Consider the following 21,337-nt stretch of genomic DNA (forward strand, 5'->3'; position numbering starts at 1 on the left):
GTGACTTAACATCATTAATTTTAATGCATAAATGGCATTTGATGTCACTTGTTTTTAGAAATTCATTCCATGTTTTCTAATACCGTACATTGCTATGGGAGCTTGCTGCATTTGCATTAAATTTACATCAGCAGTAAAACAGGAGGTGCTTTTCTTTACCAGTGCAGCTTGTCCCTGTAATTTTTTGAGCTTGATTTGGCAATTTTCTACGCAGACGCTTGACTTCTTAAAATATATTAGCTGTCCTATTGAAACCTATAGTAAACTTCTCAGGTAAAAGTTAAACATCCTTGCAGAACTAGGGCCCTAGCTAAACTGAAAGAACACAGAGAAAATTATGTCAGCTGTCCTCTTTCCTCCATAGCCCACTTACATCTTCACTGCACTCAAACAGAAAAAGGGAGGAGGGACCATTTTTTTCCAAGAGAGCACTCAGTTCTTCGGTGTGCATCTACAGAGGTTAATTCTGGGTATGCACCATCATATTCTTTTTAATAATAGTATCAACTTAGGTTACCCCTACACTCTTCCTGCACTCCAGAATGTGAAGTGTGCAGTTGCTGCAACAACTGTTCGTGCTGCCTTTGCAGTTGTGATGCAAGGCAGAACTTGAAGCATTTCTATGTAACTGGTTTTTTATAGGTGATAAATCTTTTTTTTTTTTGATTATGTAGTTTTTGCTTGATTATGTAATCAGTAAAACCTCATATTTATTCTTCAAAAAGAAAAAAAAAAAAGGTCTGCTCCTATCTTACTTTTTGCCTTCTGCTTCCAGAGCTGCAAAGTGGGATGAGAGACCCTACCAATTTTGGAAAGCTCAAAATTTCTGCAATTCAGTAATATTTATCTTATGATTCTCTAATGATAAGTAGTGGCAGTCTCCTCTCTCTGTCTAACCTGTCTAGGCAAATGTGATGTTCTGTACAACAATTTATTGTGTCACTTGCTCACCTAAAAGACTTTCAGTGAAGAGTCATTCTTGCTGCCCACAGCTCTTGTTTCTGAGAATCTGTGGTATGGTCAACTTGTCTTTTAACTTCTCTGGGATGATCAATTTTACTTTTCCATGGGTTTGTTACTCAAAGAAGAGGAAGGATAAATAACCTCCTGTATTTATTTCAAGAAGCCCATTATTCTAAGACCTAGCAATTCTTCAAAACATTATGGCAATGAAGTCAGTATTGACTGTTTCTTCACATCAAAAGTAGTTCACCGCCTTTGCTTTCGTGCTGTTGGGGCTATGTCCTAAATCAAGTCCTTCACTGTTTGCCAGTGTTGGCAAGTACTTCTTTGACTCGGGAAACTCTGAAAATACACGTTTTGTTACAGAAGTAATTTATGGCGCTGGGTTTACTGTTCTATTTATCCGATACAAGTTTGTTCTTTCCTGAAACAGCTGAAAAGAGTATGATTTAAACAAATTCACTGACATGCTACAAAACTCCTGCGGGAGAAGACTACATTTTCTCTCTTTTCTTCCTTAGAGCATACTGAATGCTGTCTCCCTTCTTGCCTCTCCAGCATGGAGAGTGTACAGGATAAACTCAGCAGAGCTCTTGGAGATTGGAGTTCTTTTGAGACCCCGTCATGATCTACTTCTGTGTGTCTTGATCATTAGTATCTTTAACAGTCCAGTTGATGGTTGATTCCTATGAGAGGAATCATTCTCGCAGGAAGCTCTCATTGACAATAAACAAGGTTTCCATCTCTAAGGTAAAGTTAAGCGTTGCCCAGGCTAAAGATAAAGAGGGCTGAAGGAAAGTCCAAACTTAACAATTTGCAGATGTTATTCTCCATAAGGGATATCTTTCTAATCTGTTACTAATCCTTCTACCCCAGCCCCGTTCTTTCTTCTAGTCTGTAGGATGAATTCTTGTACTCTTTAAAAATCTCCAGAACTCTGAGAGAATACCTGAGACTTTGAACATGTTAGTAGTGCTAATTGAGAAGCAGCAGCTTAATTTTCTCCACATAGTTGCATTAGACAGAAATTTATGTCCATCAGAAGAGACTTACATGGCTCAACCAGCATGCTCTGGAACTCTGGCTTGCATCATCTGGAATGAAGACTGTGTAAGCAGGAAATCTCAACAAATGAACTTGAAATCTTGCAACAGTACCCACCCCCTGTCTCTGGTAGTCTGAACAGTCCATCAGAAGTTAGATGTTTGGTTACTATCAGCAAGAGTGCCTTTCTGCTGTTGGCAACAGCTTTAAGCTTAGTTCAGCAGCTTTGACATTCTGCCTCCTATGTCCGTAGAATAAAATGGTTTCTGTCCCTTCCATATTAGGGAAGGGGGAGAGAATGGTTTCAGAGCTGTAGATCTTATCATTAGTATGAAAAGCATGAAATTCTTGGTTCATGGATCTCTTTGAATCACAAATTATGGGTGTTCTTCACCTAACTTCAGTGAAGCCCTAGCTATGTGGAACGGGTAGAGGAAGTTTTCCCACCATTCATACGTGTATTTCAGCAATTTTTATCATTCTGTGTGAAATAATTTGTGGAAGCATACGTTCTCTATAATAGCATTCCTGGTCTTCCCTCAATGACTTGCTCAGAACCAGCTGACCATTTTTTTCCCTTTTCTCCCTCCTTTGTGAAGATCATGAGGAATATTACTCTTCCTCTAAGACTGCTTTTCCCTTGAGGCCCTGGCCCCCGGTAGTACTGTCTTACAAATGTCACTCGTTGTTTTCCCCCCACTGGCTAAAGCCCTAGGTCCAGTGTAGTCCCAAAGACACTTTGTGATGACAGGAGGGAGGGCACCTGATCCTGAAAAGTAGAGAAGTAGTGGGATCTGACATATCTCCCTGACACCCTTTGCAAAGCAGAGAGTAGCTAAGGTATGTTGGGACACTTCAGTAACGGACTCTCTTAAAATAATGAACACCTCTCTGTGGCAGTCATTTGTCCACTCACTGCCTGACTACAACTGGCACCTTAACAAAAAATAGATTTTTTTTTTGAAACAGAAACATGGGCAGACTGAAATTCTGCTGGCAAGAATTTGGAAACACTTCAAAGAACACATCTCCTGTATAACAGCTTCTGTTACTGAAGGCATTTGCCTTCGGATTGTTCGTCCAAGACTGTTCTCTTCTATTGGTGCCAAGATTGCAATAATGAAAAAACTTACTTCTGACTTCATGAAAGATGGGATTCCCCAGGCCAGACCTAGCCTGACCATGGTAACTCTTATATTCATAATACCCAAGCCTTGTGAGTGCAAATTCTAAGGAGGCTAGATAGCTGAAAAAGTTGTATCTTATAAAGAGTACAACCCTATTTCTACATAGCATCCTAGACTACTGATACATAATCCCTGAAGCACCACTGCACTGGCATTAGATAGTTGAAGTTCTTTTTGAGGGCCCTGTCCTAACCTCCAGGAGCTTCAGTGATCGCCATGAGATAGGCCACCACGAGACCGTTGCTTTTCTGTCAGTTGCAACCTCCTACAACAGCTATAGGTCTTTGAGAAAATATGGTTAGACTGGGGGAGGCTTACACTGTAGAATTTGTAACTTTTGTGCAGCTGGCCACAAACTATGATGTTCACTCTTGGAAGAAATTAGAATGATGTGGAAGCACACATTCTGAATTTAATGTGTCCGTTTGACTTACTATCAATAAGCAGAATAGCAAAAACTAATCATGCTATTCTCCCTAAATACCTTGGAAAGAGAAAGGAGAGATTATTTCTCTTTGAAATGTTTGGAAAGCAGTCTTTCCAAACCCTTTTAGGGTTAACACTCATTTATAGAATATTGGAGGAGTATGTGGTTGTGTCAGGGGAAAAAAGCTAATGAAGATTTAAGAGAGAGCATGAATCAGGTATTGCTCTTCCTAGGACAGTGTGAGGGTTGACTGGACATAAGATGGCTGACTGGACTTGCTCTGGGCAAGCAGCTATACAATGAGATGATAGGTAGTGAAAGTGAGAGTCAATTACAAAAAGTCAGTGCATCTGTTTCTGTCTTCCCAACTGTTCTTTGCACTCTCATTCTGTAGGAGGAACAGCAGATTCTGTTCTAGTGACACCATCTTTGCAATCCCTATGGTTTTTTTTTCCTTTTCTTTTTTTTGGGTGTGGCTGGACTGGACTTGTGTGCATAGTGGTACTACTAGTAGCTTCTTCCTTTCTCTCATGAGCCACGTCCCTATTTTTGTAATTTATACAATAGTGGAAATATTTGGTAAAGCATTGGACCGTATAGTAAGAAGGCCGTGGAGTTGTGATAAATCAAATGCTAGATAGAAAAACCCCACATCATTAGAAACAATCCTCAGCTATGCTATCTCCACTGAAGAGAGGTGTCTATGTATCTCATGCTCATTCTGTCTCCTACTATGGCTTGTACTTTCATACACTCTATCAGAGCTACTTACTGTTTCTAGTAGAGAGAAATGTTTAAATTTGATTTTTAACTGTAGTTTATCATTGCTCCTTCAGAAATGCAGTAGTGGCTAGAGATGAAAAAAATCTTACTGTACGTGTAGAATTTATTAAGAGATTTTGTTTTCAGTCCTGACTTCCTTACTTTGATGTCTTGTGTGCATGGATTATGAGGTGAGGAATGTTATTAACTGTAATTGCTTACTAAAGTAAACATTTTTTGTTAATTCATCATTTGCTTGTAAAACTAGAAGTCTAAATCTCCTTAATATATTGCACATTTAAAGAATCAAATATCTAAGATGTTTAACAGTTTAACAAAGTAGCCTTTGGGGAATTGCGAAGTAATTGTTCAGTCACCTTGCGTTGAATTTTCTGGTATGAAAATTAACAAGTCATTGGTCACAATTTATGTATAAGTTAATAATAAACTTTCTCAAAGGTTATTGTTCCTTTTTAAGTTAAATAGTACAAGTCCCGTATTCTCTTCAAATTGTTTTATGATACAATTTATGTAAGTTAATAATAAACTTTCTCAAAGGTTATTGTTCCTTTTTAAGTTAAATAGTACAAGTCCCGTATTCTCTTCAAATTGTTTTATGATCAAGTCAGTTGGTTCTAGACTGGAAAAAGAAAACAAAGAACCCTATAATTATGATGCCATTGTTACCTTTCCAGTAAGGAGTTCTAAAAATGTTGTCTTTAAACCCTTGTGTGACACAGATTCTGGAAAATAAAGCAAAATCTAGAATACTTTAAATATATGAATTTTTATCTACCTCCCACCAATTTTTGATGGAGCAAGTAAATGAGAGCATCAGATTTGTTAGTAGCCACAAATACATAACAGTGAATTATATTATTCTTACCTTGTCTTTATGCTTATATTTAAAGAAAAAGAGAGAGATTTCTTGTGTGTGATTGATGTTTCCATGTGACAGGTGCTGTGTTTGGTACTAGGTATGTAATTGTTAAATTCACACAGCTAAGTATCAAATCTGTGTGTAATTTGTTGGGGATTCCTTCAACAGAGGACACCATGAATGTAGTCATACTGCAAACTGGTTGTCAATCAAAGCCAGGCGCTCACCTGTTTTCAACAGACAGCATAGGAATTGCAAATGAATGGAGCAGCAGTCTTAACTCCACAAACAGCATTACAAATAGCAGTGGGCAGTCTGGAAATGTAAGTGTAAATAATTCTGGAAAAGTTACTAATAATAATCACTGTGCCAATATACAATGTTTATTTTACTTCTTAAACGTCTGTTTTTTATTTCTTTGTACTTCAGCAAAAGAAAAAAAACCACAGCTATAGTAAATGTCAGGCAGTAATATTTAACTGGTACTGTAAGCCTAAATGGAATGTCTGCCCTTGGCACCAGATTTAACTATGTATTATTTGTGTTTTCTGTTCTTGTTTTTTGTCTTTAGATGCAATATTTTGAATGCTAGAGTGAGGAACATCATTGTTAATCAAATACACAACTACAGGACAGCTTAATTTACATATGTCTCTTTTTTCTATAGGAAAGGTTTCATTCATGGAAGACCTTGCCTGATCCCAGCCCTCTTCTCTGCCCTAATTTGTTAACATTAGGAATGAATTTATGTCCTTCCTGAACATGCTTTATACTTAAAGCTTCTTACAGTGGTGCAGTACATGCAGTGTGTTTCATAGTAGAGAGGTGTTTGATTACAAGGGTGATAAATGTAGCTTATATTAGCAAATTTTATCAGTTAAGGATGGGGGAGAGGAAGGAGAAAGATATATTGCGGAACTTTTATTATCTTCCTTTTAGTATCAGTTGGAATAGATCCTTTTGTTAGGTTTTATGTTTGTTGCAAAATAATATCTAAAGATAGTGACATCTCTCTTGTTCTCTCCTGACTTGCATTTTTCTTACCTCATTTGCAGTGCAGAGTCATAAGTACCTACACATTTATTCCCAGAATTTTCACTTCTAGCTTTCCAGCACTGTTGATCTATACTGTTTGGTTAGAAACTAGATAAAAGGACATATTTTAAATAATGTTTAAAAGGAATTGCCAATAAATAGTGTGATTGTTAAAACTCCTGGGTTTCTTTCATGTAGCTTCATATTGCTGTCCTGCAGATTGAGAATAAAGATACCAGTATGCCTACATCTTATCTTAGGTTCCTAGTGCAGAAGTCTGCTTCTGTATATGAAAGGTTCTGTGAGAGGGTCTGCCTTTTTATTTAGGAAGCTAATCTTGTTGTTGCTAAGGTTCTGAAGCTTTCAGGAGAGACCATGAAAGCATCTTTTCTCCCAGAAGCTTCTTAGCTTTTCATGAATGATTTAGGTACAGCTGAAAACACTAAGTATTCTAATATGCCTTCCAGCTATGGGGAATCTTCTTCCATATGCATGCATTTTTCTGTTAGTCATTAGGAGTCTAATGAACATTGTCTACGTTTTCCATTCCATGCTCAGTGAGTCTCTGCCTGTACTACTTTTCAAGTGTGAAAATGGAAAAGTTGACCCTACTCCCTTCCCTGTACTTTCTACTTGAAGTTTTATTGCAAGTGGCCACCTTTTTTCTGTTGTCTGGCAAAATGTTCTGTCTTTCTTTCACTTGACTACTTACCTGCAGCATTGTTTGATGCACTTCTGTTATTTGTTTTTCTGAATATTCAGTTCCTGATTTTTCATTAGCAGGTTGGTCTTCTGTTTTTCCATGTTTAATTCTTGAGTTTTGTTGCTTGCTTGCTTTCACCTTCTCCATCTGCTGTAAACTGCTTAATTTTAGTATTTAAGTAGTCAGTCTGTTTTCCTCCCTCTCCCCATTTTCCGTATCCCAGCAATTTATTTACATTCGTGGTTTGCGTTTTTCTCTCTGTTGCAATAAGCTGTCTGTCTTTCTGTCCCGTCCTTCATCTTCATTCTCATCACTGTCAAACACTGGCCCTGAGTAAACTTAATTTTAGTGGTTTTTATCACGATGAAATTAGACTTTCTATGCCTCTCTTCCTTTGTGTCTTCAAAACAAAATCTCCCTATTCATCTTCCAAAACTTCTTTCACATATCCTGTTATAGTACGCTGGGAGAATATCGTACTGTTTTATTTTCTTCTAGAGGAAAAGGATGATGGAGTACTTCAGAGACCTAAACTCAGTTCTCTGCTCGATCATAAAATTCCTCTTTGACTGTGAGCAAATCGCTTAGGTCCCCATTTCTAGAATATGGTAATACTATTGCCCTATCTATAAATGTTATTGGAAGAATGAGTCCATTAAGATTCTGTATGATCCAGGTTGATAGCGAGGGAGGCTGTATAACTGTTTTAAATATATACCTTCTTATCTCACCTATACTGTATTCTTATGTCTTCATCTAAGTTGCCTTGTCACTTGGACTGTCATCAGTCATTCCTCTGCTGTATCTTTCCTTAACATTTCAGTTAGGAAATAATCTACTCTTCAGCCTTTTTTGGTAAGTGTGAGTTCAGTTTCCATGGAGAGCTTCTACATCTATGTTTCTTTACGTCCATGTTCTGCCTTCTGGTTTGAAGCATCTAACATTACACTTTTGTCAGTCCCTTCACCTGATCTTTGATAGTACTGTTTTTCTCCAATCTGTCTTTGCAGTTCTCTTTGCTTTGTACTCCACCACTTTTGTATCATCTAAATGCACTTAACCTCCACAATGCAGTTTACCCAACAGTAATTGGGACAGTATTTCCCTTGATTGTAATTTTTCATTTCAATTAGGACTACTTGTTTCTTCACACTTGCCGTCACCTCTTATCTTTCTTTTTGTTGTGTTGCTCTAGCAAGTCCTAGATTGGCTTTCTTGGCATACCCATTTTTTCTCATATTGCCTCAGAGCTGTGAAGTGCCTTAAGTAAGATTTGGAGTCTTTGTACGTATTGTAGCAACAGATGCACTCATCCTTTTCCCAGTCCTACATGTCTTCTTTAGGAGCTGCATTTACACCAGCAACTTTTACTTTCAGCTCTTACTGCTTGTTCTTAACCATTACTACTCTTTTGTGCTCTGTTCAGTGTCATCTAATTGCCAGAGCAACACTCCTTTTTACTCATTCTCCTGCTGCTCCTCTTTTTATGACATAAATTTCTTTTCTTTCACTCTTTTATTTAACTTTAAGAGGCTCTTCCTTATCGTTTCTTCTGTTGTGCTGGTAAAATTCATGTGTCTGAACTCCTCGGTTATGGGAAATGATAGTAGACTAGGTTTCTTGAATATTTCTGTGCATATAAGTCTTGAAATAGCTTGATCCATGTTTCAGATACATTGCTTGCACTGTTTAAACTTTGATGCCCTGCTTGGTTAATGAAGTTGGTTACCACTTCTTCATGTTTACTTATGTTTTCCATTACTCCTTGCATGTCCTTCCATGAATCTTCAGCTATGTAATGTTTCATCATCCACTATGCTATGTACCCCTTTTCCTCAGTCACTTTTGCTATCTACCCCTTTCCTCAGTCACCTTTGCCAAAATAATCTCTCCGGCATGCAGTCCTCTGCATTCCATACATTTGCATCATTCTCAGCCATAAGCTTCTGCCTCACCTGAATTTCATCCCTTCATTTGAACTGTTCTCATTTATGTCCTGCAAATTTACTGCAATTTAACATACCCAAATGGTCTTCTCCTACGTCTGTTTTTCTTATAGTGCCATGAGAGTTGGATTAACTAGGCTGTCTCAGTGTGTGCAACCATAGTCATAGTTGCTGCTTTATATGCTTTCTCTAGCTGGTTGATTAGCTTTCCAGTGTTATTATATCAATATAAAATGCATATTCTTTTGAGCAGCTTTTCAACCAAAAAATGTCAAGAATCTTATCACCTCTCCTTAAAACATGCTCAGCTCACGCTTTAGGATTATACTGCTGATCTTCTCTGTACATCACGTCTCTTTGTTACTGGTACCTAACTGCAGTGTACGTAAGTTAGGTGATGATACAGAGCAAAGGCCTAGCTGTATGATGAAATTTGTCTGTAAATAGGGAAAAAAGGAAAAAACTACAGGCCAGTCAGTCTCACCTCTGTGCCCGACAAGATCGTGGAGCAGATCCTCCTGGAAACTATGCTAAGGCACGTGGAAAATAAGGAGGTGATTGGTGACAGCCAACATGGCTTCGCTAAGGGCAAATTGTGCTTGACAAATTTGGTGGCCTTCTACGACAGGGTTACAGCATTGGTGGATAAGGGAGGAGCAACTGATATCATCTACCTGGACTTGTGCAAAGCATTTGACACTGTCCCGCACGACATCCTTGTCTCTAAATTGGAGAGACATGGATTTGACAGATGGACCACTCGGTGGATAAGGAATTGGCTGGATGGTCGCACTCAAGGAGTTGAGGTCAACGGCTCAATGTCCAAGTGGAGACCAGTGACGAGTGGCATTCCTCAGGGTCAGTATTGGGACCGGTGCTGTTTAACATCTTTGTTGGCGACATGGACAGTGGGATTGAGTGCACCCTCAGCAAGTTTGCCGATAACACCAAGCTGTGTGGTGCGGTCAACACACAGGAGGGAAGGGATGCCATCCAGAGGGACCTTGACAGGCTTGAGAGCTGGGCCCGTGCGAACCTCATGAAGGTCATGAGCCTCATGAACCTTCAACAAGGCCAAGTGCAAGGTCCTGCACATGGGTTGGGGCAATCCCAAGCACAAATACAGGCTGGGCGGAGAATGGATTGAGAGCAGCCCTGAGGAGAAGGACTTCGGGGTGTTGGTTGATGAGAAACTCAACATGACCCAGCAATGTGCGCTCGCAGCCCAGAAAGCCAACCGTATCCTGGGCCGCATCAAAAGAAGAGGTCGAGGGAGGTGATTCTCCCCCTCTACTCCACTCTTGTGAGACCCCACCTGGAGTCTTGCATTCAGCTCTAGAGCCCCCAGCATAAGAAGGACATGGACCTGTTGGAGCGAGTCCAGAAGAGGGCCGTGAAGATGGTCAGAGGGCTGGAGCCCCTCTCCTATGAAGACAGGCTGAGAGAGTTGGGGTTGTTCAGCCTGGAGAAGAGAAGGCTCCGGGGAGACCTTTTAGCGGCCTTCCAGTACCTGAAGGAGGCCTACAAGAAAACCGGAGAGGGATTTTTTACAGGGGCATGTAGTGATAGGACAAGGGGTAATGGCTTTAAACTGAAAGAGGGTAGATTTATATTAGATATAAGGAAGAAATTCTTCGCTATGAGGGTGGTGAGGCACTGGGACGGGTTGCCCAGAGGAGCTGTGGGTGCCCCATCCCTGGAAGTGTCCAAGGCCAGGTTGGAAGGGGCTTTGAGCAACCTGGTCTAGTGGAAGGTGTCCCTGCCCATGGCAGAGGGGTTGGAACTAGATGATCTTTAAGGTCCCTTCCAACCCAAACCATTCTATGATTCTATGACATATTGTTCAAGTTTGTGGCACTGCAAAATTAATAGGAAAACTTGCTGTTTATTCTGGAGATTAAATATGAGATACATCAAAGATTAATTGCATTTATCAATTATAGAATATTTATGTTAGCCCTTCTAGGCTCAGAGCAATAAATCATAGTTTCCTTTTGAAGAGTAAAAGGTTAGAAATGTTGGCCATGATGTCATTATGCCCAGAGTCCAGGATGTATTTAAAAGATTTAATATTTGCATAGGATATATGTTGATCACAATGGATGAAGATAGGATAACCAGCACCATCTTTGTTTTATAAAGTTTATCAAAGATGTGTAAGTACTTGATCACACATTCGAGTTAGCACAGTTAAGGAGTCAGTGCTTGTCAGCTCAGTTGCGGTAAAGATTGTGTGCCTTCATAGCTCATCCTGATTGCAGACTCAGTGCTAAAATTCTGCTGCCTTCATTAAGCCTCAAGTTGTCTGTTTTACTTCATAACTAAGATGGCTTGGCCATGTGCGCATGATCAGTTACCGCACTCATTTGGGAAATAATAGTTTATTAAGCTGTGATAATGCAACTGACTGATTATGTGTGCATAATCGAAGTCTGAACAATGGTGATGAATCATGCTTCCTTTACTGTGGAATTAATGTTCTGAGGCAGTGAGGGACGTAGGAAGGAAATAAGTTACTTGAGAGCAAAATAAGTTTTACAGCTTAATTAAAAATACCTACATGTTTTCTCTTCCTGTCATCTTCCCCTTCACCCCCCACAAATGTAGGCAATATAACAGTACATTTAAAGCCGCAAAATAGAATGCAAATCAAGAAACTCAAGCTGCTATTTTCATAGGAAATATAACTAGTTTTATAGGTATACGTTTCCTCATTTTCTTTGTAGTTCAGCTGTAAGCAAAGGCCTAGAGTAGGCAAGAACCAAGAGAAAAAATGTATCACTTGTTCTACATGCTCTTTTTCTATGCAATTTAGTTGCAGTGAAGAATAGTGACAAATTAGTTCTTCCTAAGAATCTAAGAGGCCAAGGTCTGTGCAGTTACTACATTATGAGGATGTGACCCTTCGTAAGGCAAGCTTGGCATCTTTTGACTTGTGGTGTGTCAGAAATGTTCAGGTGTCCTCCTATTGCCTTGAGCAAAGATGCAAAATTGAAAAAGTTGTTCTTTTGTAACATCTGTGAAAGTGAGAGGTAATCTGAAATGTATCCAACTGCAGCGTTTAGTTAAGCTTAAAAGTGAATTTGTGAAAATTTACAGCTGAGCCTCTGTAAAGTACGGAATGTCACCAAGTACTGGTCTTTAATTAAAGTAGACTCTAAATCCTTAGGGGTTGAACTGTGTCCTTCCTGTGCTTATGTCTTTGACTACACAGCACAGCAGATTTCCATTTTTAGGAGGGATGCATTCCTGAAGAATACTTAAATCTGTTGGGCCTCTTTATCCCACGCTCAGAAAATCAAATGCCACAAATCTTAAGTTAGTAGAGCAGTTTCCAAAGATCATGTTGAAGGCTTCCTCCGGAGTTGAGGCAATTGTATGAATTCTAGCTTCTGTTGTTTGTGCTTCTGTCTTAATAAAGAAGAAGCAGCCTAAAAAAAAAAAATTAAGACTAGCAATTGGCAACAGATTTTCCTAGCGTCAGTAGTGCTGAGGACATTGCCGTTCATGCCAACACTGATACCAAAATGTAAATTCTGCACCATCGAGGAACAAAAAGTAAGCATTGATGGTTTCCCTTTCCCTGTCTTGCACTCTTTTTGTCTCTAATACTAATATCACACTCATTTTATGTTAATACTGACATTTGACTTCATGTTAACTGTGAATCACAAGTCCTTCTTGATGCAAAATACATGTTCGCTCACCATCTTGGCGTCAATACTGCACTAAGTTGTATGGCTGTTTCTAGTGATAGGTTTCTTGACATTTCTTAGATGTTCTTCGTATCTTACTCTGTGCAAAGAGCATGAGAGATGAGAGATACAAGAGCAGTGGTCTTGCAGGAATACTGTAGCAAGCCATAAGGGATGAATGAATATTTGAGAATAAATTATTTCTTGTCATGTGAGCGGCAGTGTAACCTGTCATGGTTTCTCTGTGGAGTCCACCTAGCCTTGAGTCGTAGAGGAGATGCTTCTTACAAGCCTGGGCAAAAAGGAAGAGGGTCCTGATCAATGTTGACATTTTGGGCCAGAGCATCTTCACCAGACCTGAAGGAGTCTCTCACAGAGGGAAGGGAGGTGGTCTGAAAAATCCTCCATTTACTTTCTCTGCCTCAAGAATTATATTTGATGACCATAGATAACGACCAGGATCAGGTATTCTCCCTAAATATCATCTCCTCTTGCCTTTTTTGGTAACAGGATATTAGTCTGGGTCTAACCCAACAGGGCATTTCTTATGTTCTTATTAGGGGAATAAACATACAGTATAGGGGCAGACAGGAGATAGAGAGGAATAAATTCTAAATCATAACTTCAGACCAAAAAGAGTGATTTTTCTATGTAGTTGCCTTGTAAATTCAGTCTAGGTTTGAATTTTTTTTTTTCTTGCTTGTGTATTTAACCTACCGTGGATGTTGCGTGACCCATTTTCTTTTCCTGCTTTATTTGCATGAGTTCTTTGTATTTTCTTTGCAAGTTGAGTCACAAAATTTGTGGTACTGTGTAATCCAGTTATTAAAACTTAACTAACTTTTCTTTTCTGAAAAATACAAAAGACAGAGTCGAGGCTATCTCTGTCTATTGTCATCCTGGTGGACTCTTCAGAGATTAAGACCAAAAGCCTAAACATGAATGTAATCAGATAATGCTGCCTGCATCTTAGGGGGTTGAGCAATTTTTTCAGTTTAGTTTAGTTTTTCAGAGCAAAACTACACAAAATTGTATTGTAAACCCTTAATGCTTACAGCTATATATATATGTTAATGCCACCATTGATACCTACTGTAACCAGAAGTATCACATGAGTGGCACCTTATGGTCTTATCTAATGGTCTACATACCTGATATCATCTGATCTTGACCAGTAACTCTGTACCTCAAGCCCAGTACTTCTGGGTGAACAAGGGCACCGTGCCCCACTTATGGCTCTGTTGTCTGCAGGTAGCCCTCCAGGACAAGTAATCCGTAATGGCTACCTTCTTTCCTCCCTCTTCCCCTGGTCTTCGTTAGGTCACATTGTAGGGGAGCAACCATGATGTACATCTTCCTGTGTCAGTAAAATAATCTATGTTGCCTGCCTAGCTCAAAGAGTGGACATGAAATATGCATCTGAGAAACGTTCTGTGCAGCTTAGGGAACTCAAACTGAGTCAGTAGCTTATCTAAATTAGTATCTTACTTTGGGTGTTAGTCTGCCTTCCCCGTCTAGTCATTTTATCTTACATATTTGTCTGCTGCATTAAGCAGACTTGTGCTACCAGAAGTATATTTTGAAGTGTACTTAAAAGATGCAACTGTGTTATTCATAAAAAGTTTTCAAAATCTTTTGATATGGAACTGAATACCTTAGCATATTTTTATTGACCCCCCCAAAATATTTTTTTTTAATTTCACTTAAGAGCAATGTTTTTTTTCCTGGCAGTGTCCTTTTATTTTCTTTTTCTCTCTAGCATAAAGAAAGGATTTCAGTATTTTAGAGCTGAAAAAATTTGCAAACTTAGCATTGCCATGCACAGGGGCAATCCTCAGTTTTGGATTTAGAGTAAATGGTAACAGAAAGAGAAATGTTGCATGTTGTAACAAGCTTGTGGTCAAAACATGAATTCTTCAGCCTTTGACTTCAGAAGGAATTTTGTCTGAGTAAACCTTGGCTATCAATTTAATTATTTTTGCTGTGGTGCCCACTCTTCCTCTTCTGTCAGCTCTCAGGGTATATGTGCATTTCAGGCTGTTGCGTAGAGAAGCTGTCTTTGGATTTCAGAAGTGATCTAATCACAGAACTCCACACATACAAGGTTCGCGACAGGAGATTTTCTGTAGGGATAGGAGTGAGTGAATGCCTAGGTAATAATCTTCATCAAATATAGGGCTTACATTTGTTGGAGGTGTATTTTTTTCTGTCCAGGGTTAAGACCTCATCTAGGTTCATGTCTGTCCTCTACCTGATTTACAGGAATTTGAATCTGAAGTTCCTGCTGCTCAGGAGGGACATTATGAGGTTATACTATTCTGGGGAGAGAGGTGTCTCCTGTTAAAATCCTGATTTGCTTAAAATACTTTCACATTCTTTGGAGCATAGAGTAAAATTAAGGGTTAGGGTTAACCCTAAATTGAGAGATTAACAGTAAACTATATAGTTATTCTTGTTTAGTGTGTCTGATTCAGTGTGTATTTTGTATTTAAACAAACCAAAACAACTTTGGCAGAATTTGACTTCATTATTGTATTGACTAGTTCAGTTCCTTGAGAGCTGGCAGATTCTGTTCCAAAACAAGCACAGACGGGATTGAAACGTGTATCATCACTAGAGTGTTCTCACCACTGGGCTTTTAGGCATAAATGTAGGATGCAACTATTTCCATACTGCTTTTGTGAATCTCGTTATAAATCTAGTTTAAGAAAATTGAACAGTTTACTTAAAAAATGTAGAAACAAGCAATGCCCACAATTCCACTCAAACATATTATTGTAGGATGCTGGCACCTGAGTTCATAAATTTCAGGTTGATCAGAATTGTACCTTTAGCAAAAAAATTGTCCAGACCTATTTACAGATTGTACCTTCAGCTTAAGCCTTTTACTTTAGAAGTTTAAAACTCTCTGGAAAATGTACAGCAGAACTAAAAATTATAAATTCAGTAATGTTTTTAAATGTTAAAATGTTAATTTATTAATCAAGAAACATTTTAATATTAAAGAATCTCAGAAAACAGCCTTTTGAGATTTACAAACAAGTATTGAGATCCTTTTTGCCAAGATTCTACATGTCTTTTTCTTTTTGAACTGCTTGGCTTGATCTGGATGAGTTCTTTTAAGAGAGTGAAATGTTGTATAATGCTTGCATTAAACTGTAAATTAAGAAGTATATGAATGAATGGAAATCAGGGTTGTCAGAAAGCAAGTATTCCTTTATTGTAAATTAATATCCATTAAGTAGAGTAATCTCCGCCTGTGATTCATTTTGTGCGTGGGGACCAAACAAGGTTATATTCGTGTGTACAAATGCATCTCCTTTTGAAGTCTGTATATTTACAATAGCTCCATGCTACTTTTGTCATCTGCTACTTTTTTAAGCTAATACCAAAAATATATTAAAATAAACCAAAGTTAGTGTTGTATTTACGTAAGACTGAAATTAATTTATAATTTCAACTGATTGTGTTACAGAAGGAGACTATAGCTGTAAACATAAAAAAATATCATAGAGTATATTAGACACTGTTTTCTGTCTTCTACAGATTTCCTGTTCTTCAAGTCCAACTGTAACATCAAGTTCTGGTAGCAGTAGTTCTTTATCACCCCTTGGACCTCTTTGTAGACAGAGATCATTAGCAAATGGCGTTCTGTGTTCTGAGTCTAGCACATCAGGTGTTTCTTCACCAACATCTAGCTATCCAAAAGCACCAGGCTTTGAACGAGAAGATCAGGTATGTGAATAATATGGGTCTAGAAGTACAAATGCAATCTTAAGTTAAATTAGATTCAGCAGAAAATGTTGTCTGCCTCGTGTATCAGCTCGCGTATCAGCACTGATTTTTGATAATTTAGAACACAGAGTTTGGAACCCTCTTCTTTAGAGACCTAAACTGCATCAAATTAGTTTACAGTTGTCACAGGCCAAGAACACTCATGCAAACAGTCACTGCAGCTCAGCTGACATGCAGTTAATTCTAACTTTGCAGAAATGTTGTGATTGTCATTTTAAGCCCATGTTGCCAAGAACAGAGCAAGATAACAATGGGAAAAAAAAAAGATAGCTAGACTTGGTAGGATTCAGTTTTAATTATTGTTGAAAATTGATGGTGAAAAGATGCATTAATTTCTGGCTGTTGATACTATTTATGAGTTCCAATCTTTGATTAATTTCAGTCTGTTTCTTCTCCCACCTGCAGCTGCCTCTCCTTGGACAAGTTCATTGTTGAGACAGGCATAGATGATAAAATGTAACAGGCCTCTTGAGAAAGAGAGAGATATCTGTAGCATTAGCAATGAGAGGAGAGTGGTTGAAATTGAAGTTGGTGAGGAGTTATAATCCTTTAGTCAGGGGGTGGGGAGAAAACAGGCAATGCTAGAGACAGTTGGGAGAAGGGAAGACTGGTATTTTTCAGGGGTATGAAACAGCTCTGTTGGCCTGCGAGAAAAACACTGAAAGCTAATTTTTTCTCGCTCTATTATAATACTGGTTACACTTTAAATTATCAGAAAGGAACTGCTTAAAAAAAGATGCTCCAATGGCACATTTAAATAAGCTGCAGCCAAGCTGATAAGCCTTCTTGCAAACCTGTGACTTTTCAGAATTGATTTCTCTAACCTGAGATGCACAGAGAAGCGCAGAAGTAAAAGACGGAAGAAGAATGAAAAGAAGGAAAGTGAGTTTTGTAAATGGTAACTTGTTGTAGGTGATGGTGAGATCGTTACTCTAGAGTAAAGTTCTCCAGGCAGGATTGCTTTTTTACATGTAGATGTTCAGACAGACTATAGGTTAGAGAGCTGGTCATTGTGACAGGAAAGATTTCCATCTCCCAATATAAGGATCAAGTGATCATTGATCAAATGTCATGGAAGCAAGGCAGTTACAGTATCAAATGGCTGCTTTCTGGACATGAGGCAGCAATAATTGAGAAATTATGTAACCATTGGTGAAGATGTATTTTGCTGTTTTGATCACAATTAGTGAGTAATGTACTCTCAGCAGCAAAAACATCATGTGCCTGCCTTTTAGTGGCCACATTGAACCTGTCTAGAGAGAAAGCAGTGATGGACTTTGTAATTGATAAAGTATCTAGAGTGGTGGGAGGCATATAAAGAGGAGGAGAGTTGTTACTCCTAGGGAGCTTTCAGTGCAAGACAGATTAGGAATCTCCCAAAGGAAACAAGGAACAGACACAACAAGACTGCTCAGAGGCAGCAGAAAGAACCATTTTTCCTAAGGAGACAGAGAGCACCTTGCAGAGTTTACTGCAATTCAGGAAGTCACTGAAAATTACTGGCCTGAAAAGAACAGAGATCCTTTGATCCTGCTGTGCAAGAACACAGTGGGCAAAGAGAAATTGCTTAGAATTCCTTTTTATTTAAGTATGTCTCACTTGTTTCAAAAGTTACCTTATTATAAAATGGTGTTCAAAGAAAATCTGCCCTTATATTTGAATTTTTTTTGTGTTGTTATTTGTAGCATGATCACTTTAAGGGAAAATCTAGGCAATTCCACTCAAACTTTTGACTACCTCAGGCTTCTATCCCACCAGCCTCTTTTCTCTTTCTCAGTATTCCCCAGCTGGTGAGCATCTGGGACATGTTACTTCTGTCACAGCATAATGCTAACATGGCTACTCAATTTTTGGACCAGAAATAACTTGCATGTGCTCAATTATGCATGTAAGAGGAACAATTGCAACTGCTGTTCCTTTTCATGTAGATTTACTCTATGATCATTAAAATGTAATTCTCCACATGGGACTGCAGTGAGGGAAATGAAGTCAGCCTGTTGAAGATATCATTACAGAGATGCCACTGACCCTTCATAAACTAATAATATATTTTTTACAGGAATGACTCATTAAGTTCATATATTACAGCGATTTTTCTTCTCTCAGGCAAAGCATCGAAGCTTCCCAGCTGAGAATCAGCAGAAAATAAATGAACAAGACAACAAGCAGGTATTGCCAAAAGCTAAACACTGTAAATATTTTGCCCTTTTTGATAATTTATTAATGCAGTTTCAAAGTTATGTGGCGCTTTACAACATAGCGTAAGGAAAATTTGTGCCCAGTGACAGGACAAGAGGCAACAGGCACAAACTGAAACACAGGAGGTTCCATCTAAACGTATGGAAGTACTTTTTTACTGTGCGTGTGAGACTGAGCATTAGAATAGGTTGCCCAGAGAGGTTGTGGAGTCTCCCTCCTTGGAGTTACGCAAAAGCTGTCTAGACATGGTCCTGGGCAGCTGGCTCTAGGTTCTGTGAAAATGTACAATAGATGTGTGCTGCAGGGAGTACCAGGGATGAGAAGAATATGAGGCAATTTGAGGATGCTTTTGACAATAGCAAGTCCATGGCAGAGTTTTCACAGTGAAATTTTGGATTAACTTGATTTGGGATGGATTGATAAAATTTAAGGAAGGCCAGAAGGAAGATGATGATACAGTTGTTCAAGCTTCAGATGCTCAAAACTAGAAAAATAGTTAAAGTGACAGGGAAGAGGGCATAGATTTGACCCATCATGAAGCTAAATCCATCAGGTGTTAGAGGTCATTCTATATATGCAAAGGAGCTTAAAACTGCCAGCTTTGCACTGCTAGAGCAAGAACCCTGATGCTTTGTTAATGACAATGATCAAGATAAATGAGAACCGAAGTTTTACCATTTGCCATTCATGCAGCCACACAGGAGTGTATAATCTAAAGTGGAGGATTAAAATGTATCTTATATTTAAAAAGCAGGAGGAGGGGTACAGAGTAAATAAGGAGAGAAAACACAAGATAGTTAGAGGTGGATCCCATGAGTTCTGTATAGAAGAGTGATAGCACATGAACCAGTTTAAAAGTATACATGGGTTTTTTTTCCCTACACGTCTATAAATTAGTGAGAGTGGCAGCCTTGGAAATTCTTTTAATTTTTTCTGATTTGCCCTAAAAAGTAGTTTTTACATGACTTTCTACCACTATTAATGTTTGTAACAGAGTAAATAGGACATACCCAGTTCAACATCTTTATCAATGACCTGGTGGGGGAATCAAGTTTGCAGATGACATGAAATTGGCAGGACCAGTCAATAGGGCTGGGCTGCCATTCAGAGAGACGTAGACAGACTAGAGGATCTAGATCTTTATGAAATTCATTAAGGGCAAGTGCGAAGTCCTGCACCTGAGAGGCAAGAACCTCTTGCAACAATATAGGCTGAGAACAAGAACTAACTGTCTGGGAAGCAGCTCTGCGGAAAAGGACCTGAGGGTCTTTGTAGACAGCAAGCTGAATGTGAGCCAACAGTGTGCTCTGACAGCAAAGAAGGCCCAACGTTACCCCAGGCTGTATTAACAGGAGCATGAAATAGATCAACGGAAGGGGTTACCCTTCTGCTTAGCACTTGTTAGACCACATCTAGAATACTGCATCTGGTTTTGGGCTCACAGTACTGGGATTACATCAGTAAACTAGTGCAAGCTTAGCACATGGCTGCCAAGATGGTCAGGGGACTGGAGCACTTGCCAGAAGGCTTCAGGAGGACCTAGTAGCAGCCTCCCAATACCTAGGAGGAGGTCGTCAAGAAGAAGGAGCCAGCCTGTTCGCAGTGGTGCACAGTGGGTGGTGAAGAGATAACAGGCATAAGTTGAAACAAGAAGCTAAGACTGGGTATAAGGAAAAATTTTTTTCATCATGGGGAGAGTCAAGCAGTGGTTGCTAAGTGTGGTTGTGCAGTCTCCATCCTTGGAGGTTTTCAAGACCAGACTGGCTAAAAGACTGAGTAACCTGGTCTGGCTTCATAGCTGACCTAGCTCTGATCAGGAGGTTGGACTAGATGACCTCCTGAAGTTCCTTCCAACCTGAATTTTCCTATTACCCGGTGATCCTAACAATAATTAGCGAGTTGTTTTAATTCTCTTCTTTTTAAAAAAAAAGTTATTTAATCTCCATTTAAATAGTGCAGAATGTATGAAATTCTGCTATGTAATTATAAAGCTGTTGACATCTTTTTTTTAATAAACTTTCTATCCTGTCTCGTTTCTGTTTATTTTGTCTCTCTGTTCTGTTTAGATATCCCCCAGAACTGAGTTTTGAAGTCACAGATAGGGTCAGTCTTGGTCTGTCAAAACAGAAGAAGGAAAGGAATCTTTGAGCTGCACCTGTAGGTATAGGGTGGGACAAGAAGCTTGCTGTTTGTAAATATATTAGGGAGGAAAAAGGACTAAATAGTCTAGTAGATGTAGGTGTTTATGCTGGGGAGAAAGAGAACTAACTGAAGAAATCCATCAGCTTTGTGTGGGTGTGTGAAATTTCTTCACTCCCTCTCACCAAGAGGCCTCAGCTTAAGGTGGGGCAGGCCAAAAGGGGATATATTTTGAGTCTGATAATTTTTCAGTAATACAAAAAGCCTGCATTGTCTCTCCTACTTGTGTTGACTTTTATATCATGTTTCTCCAATGACAGGGATCATGATCAGGCTTATAACCTAAGAATCCTATGCCTTGTCATTTCTTCATTCTACTTTTTTAATTATAAAGCTGTTCTTTATGGTTTAATATGTATTGCCAGTTCAGAGATTACTTTTTTTTTCAGCTCAAACATTTATGAAAACAGAAAGCAGCAAAGAAATGTTCCATTTAACATGTTGCATTGGGATGTTAGAGAATGTGTTGTGAATTCACTCACTGTAAATTACAATATTGGAA

At 38.9% G+C, this 21,337-nt stretch overlaps 1 protein-coding gene across 1 annotated transcript in view; it reads left to right on the forward strand.

Moving 5' to 3' along the window:
• The window catches only part of UNKL (unkempt family like zinc finger), a 62,870-nt gene that overhangs the window by 18,523 nt on the left and 23,010 nt on the right, over nt 1–21,337 (forward strand). The window contains exons 8-10 of the mRNA XM_009286521.2: nt 5,432–5,586; nt 16,189–16,377; nt 18,544–18,606. Coding sequence (XP_009284796.1) covers nt 5,432–5,586; nt 16,189–16,377; nt 18,544–18,606 — 407 coding nt within the window. The remainder of the gene's footprint in view (nt 1–5,431; nt 5,587–16,188; nt 16,378–18,543; nt 18,607–21,337) is intronic.

Source organism: Aptenodytes forsteri, unplaced genomic scaffold, assembly GCF_000699145.1.
Source record: "Aptenodytes forsteri isolate BGI_AS27 unplaced genomic scaffold, ASM69914v1 Scaffold55, whole genome shotgun sequence".
Lineage (NCBI taxonomy): Eukaryota > Metazoa > Chordata > Aves > Sphenisciformes > Spheniscidae > Aptenodytes > Aptenodytes forsteri.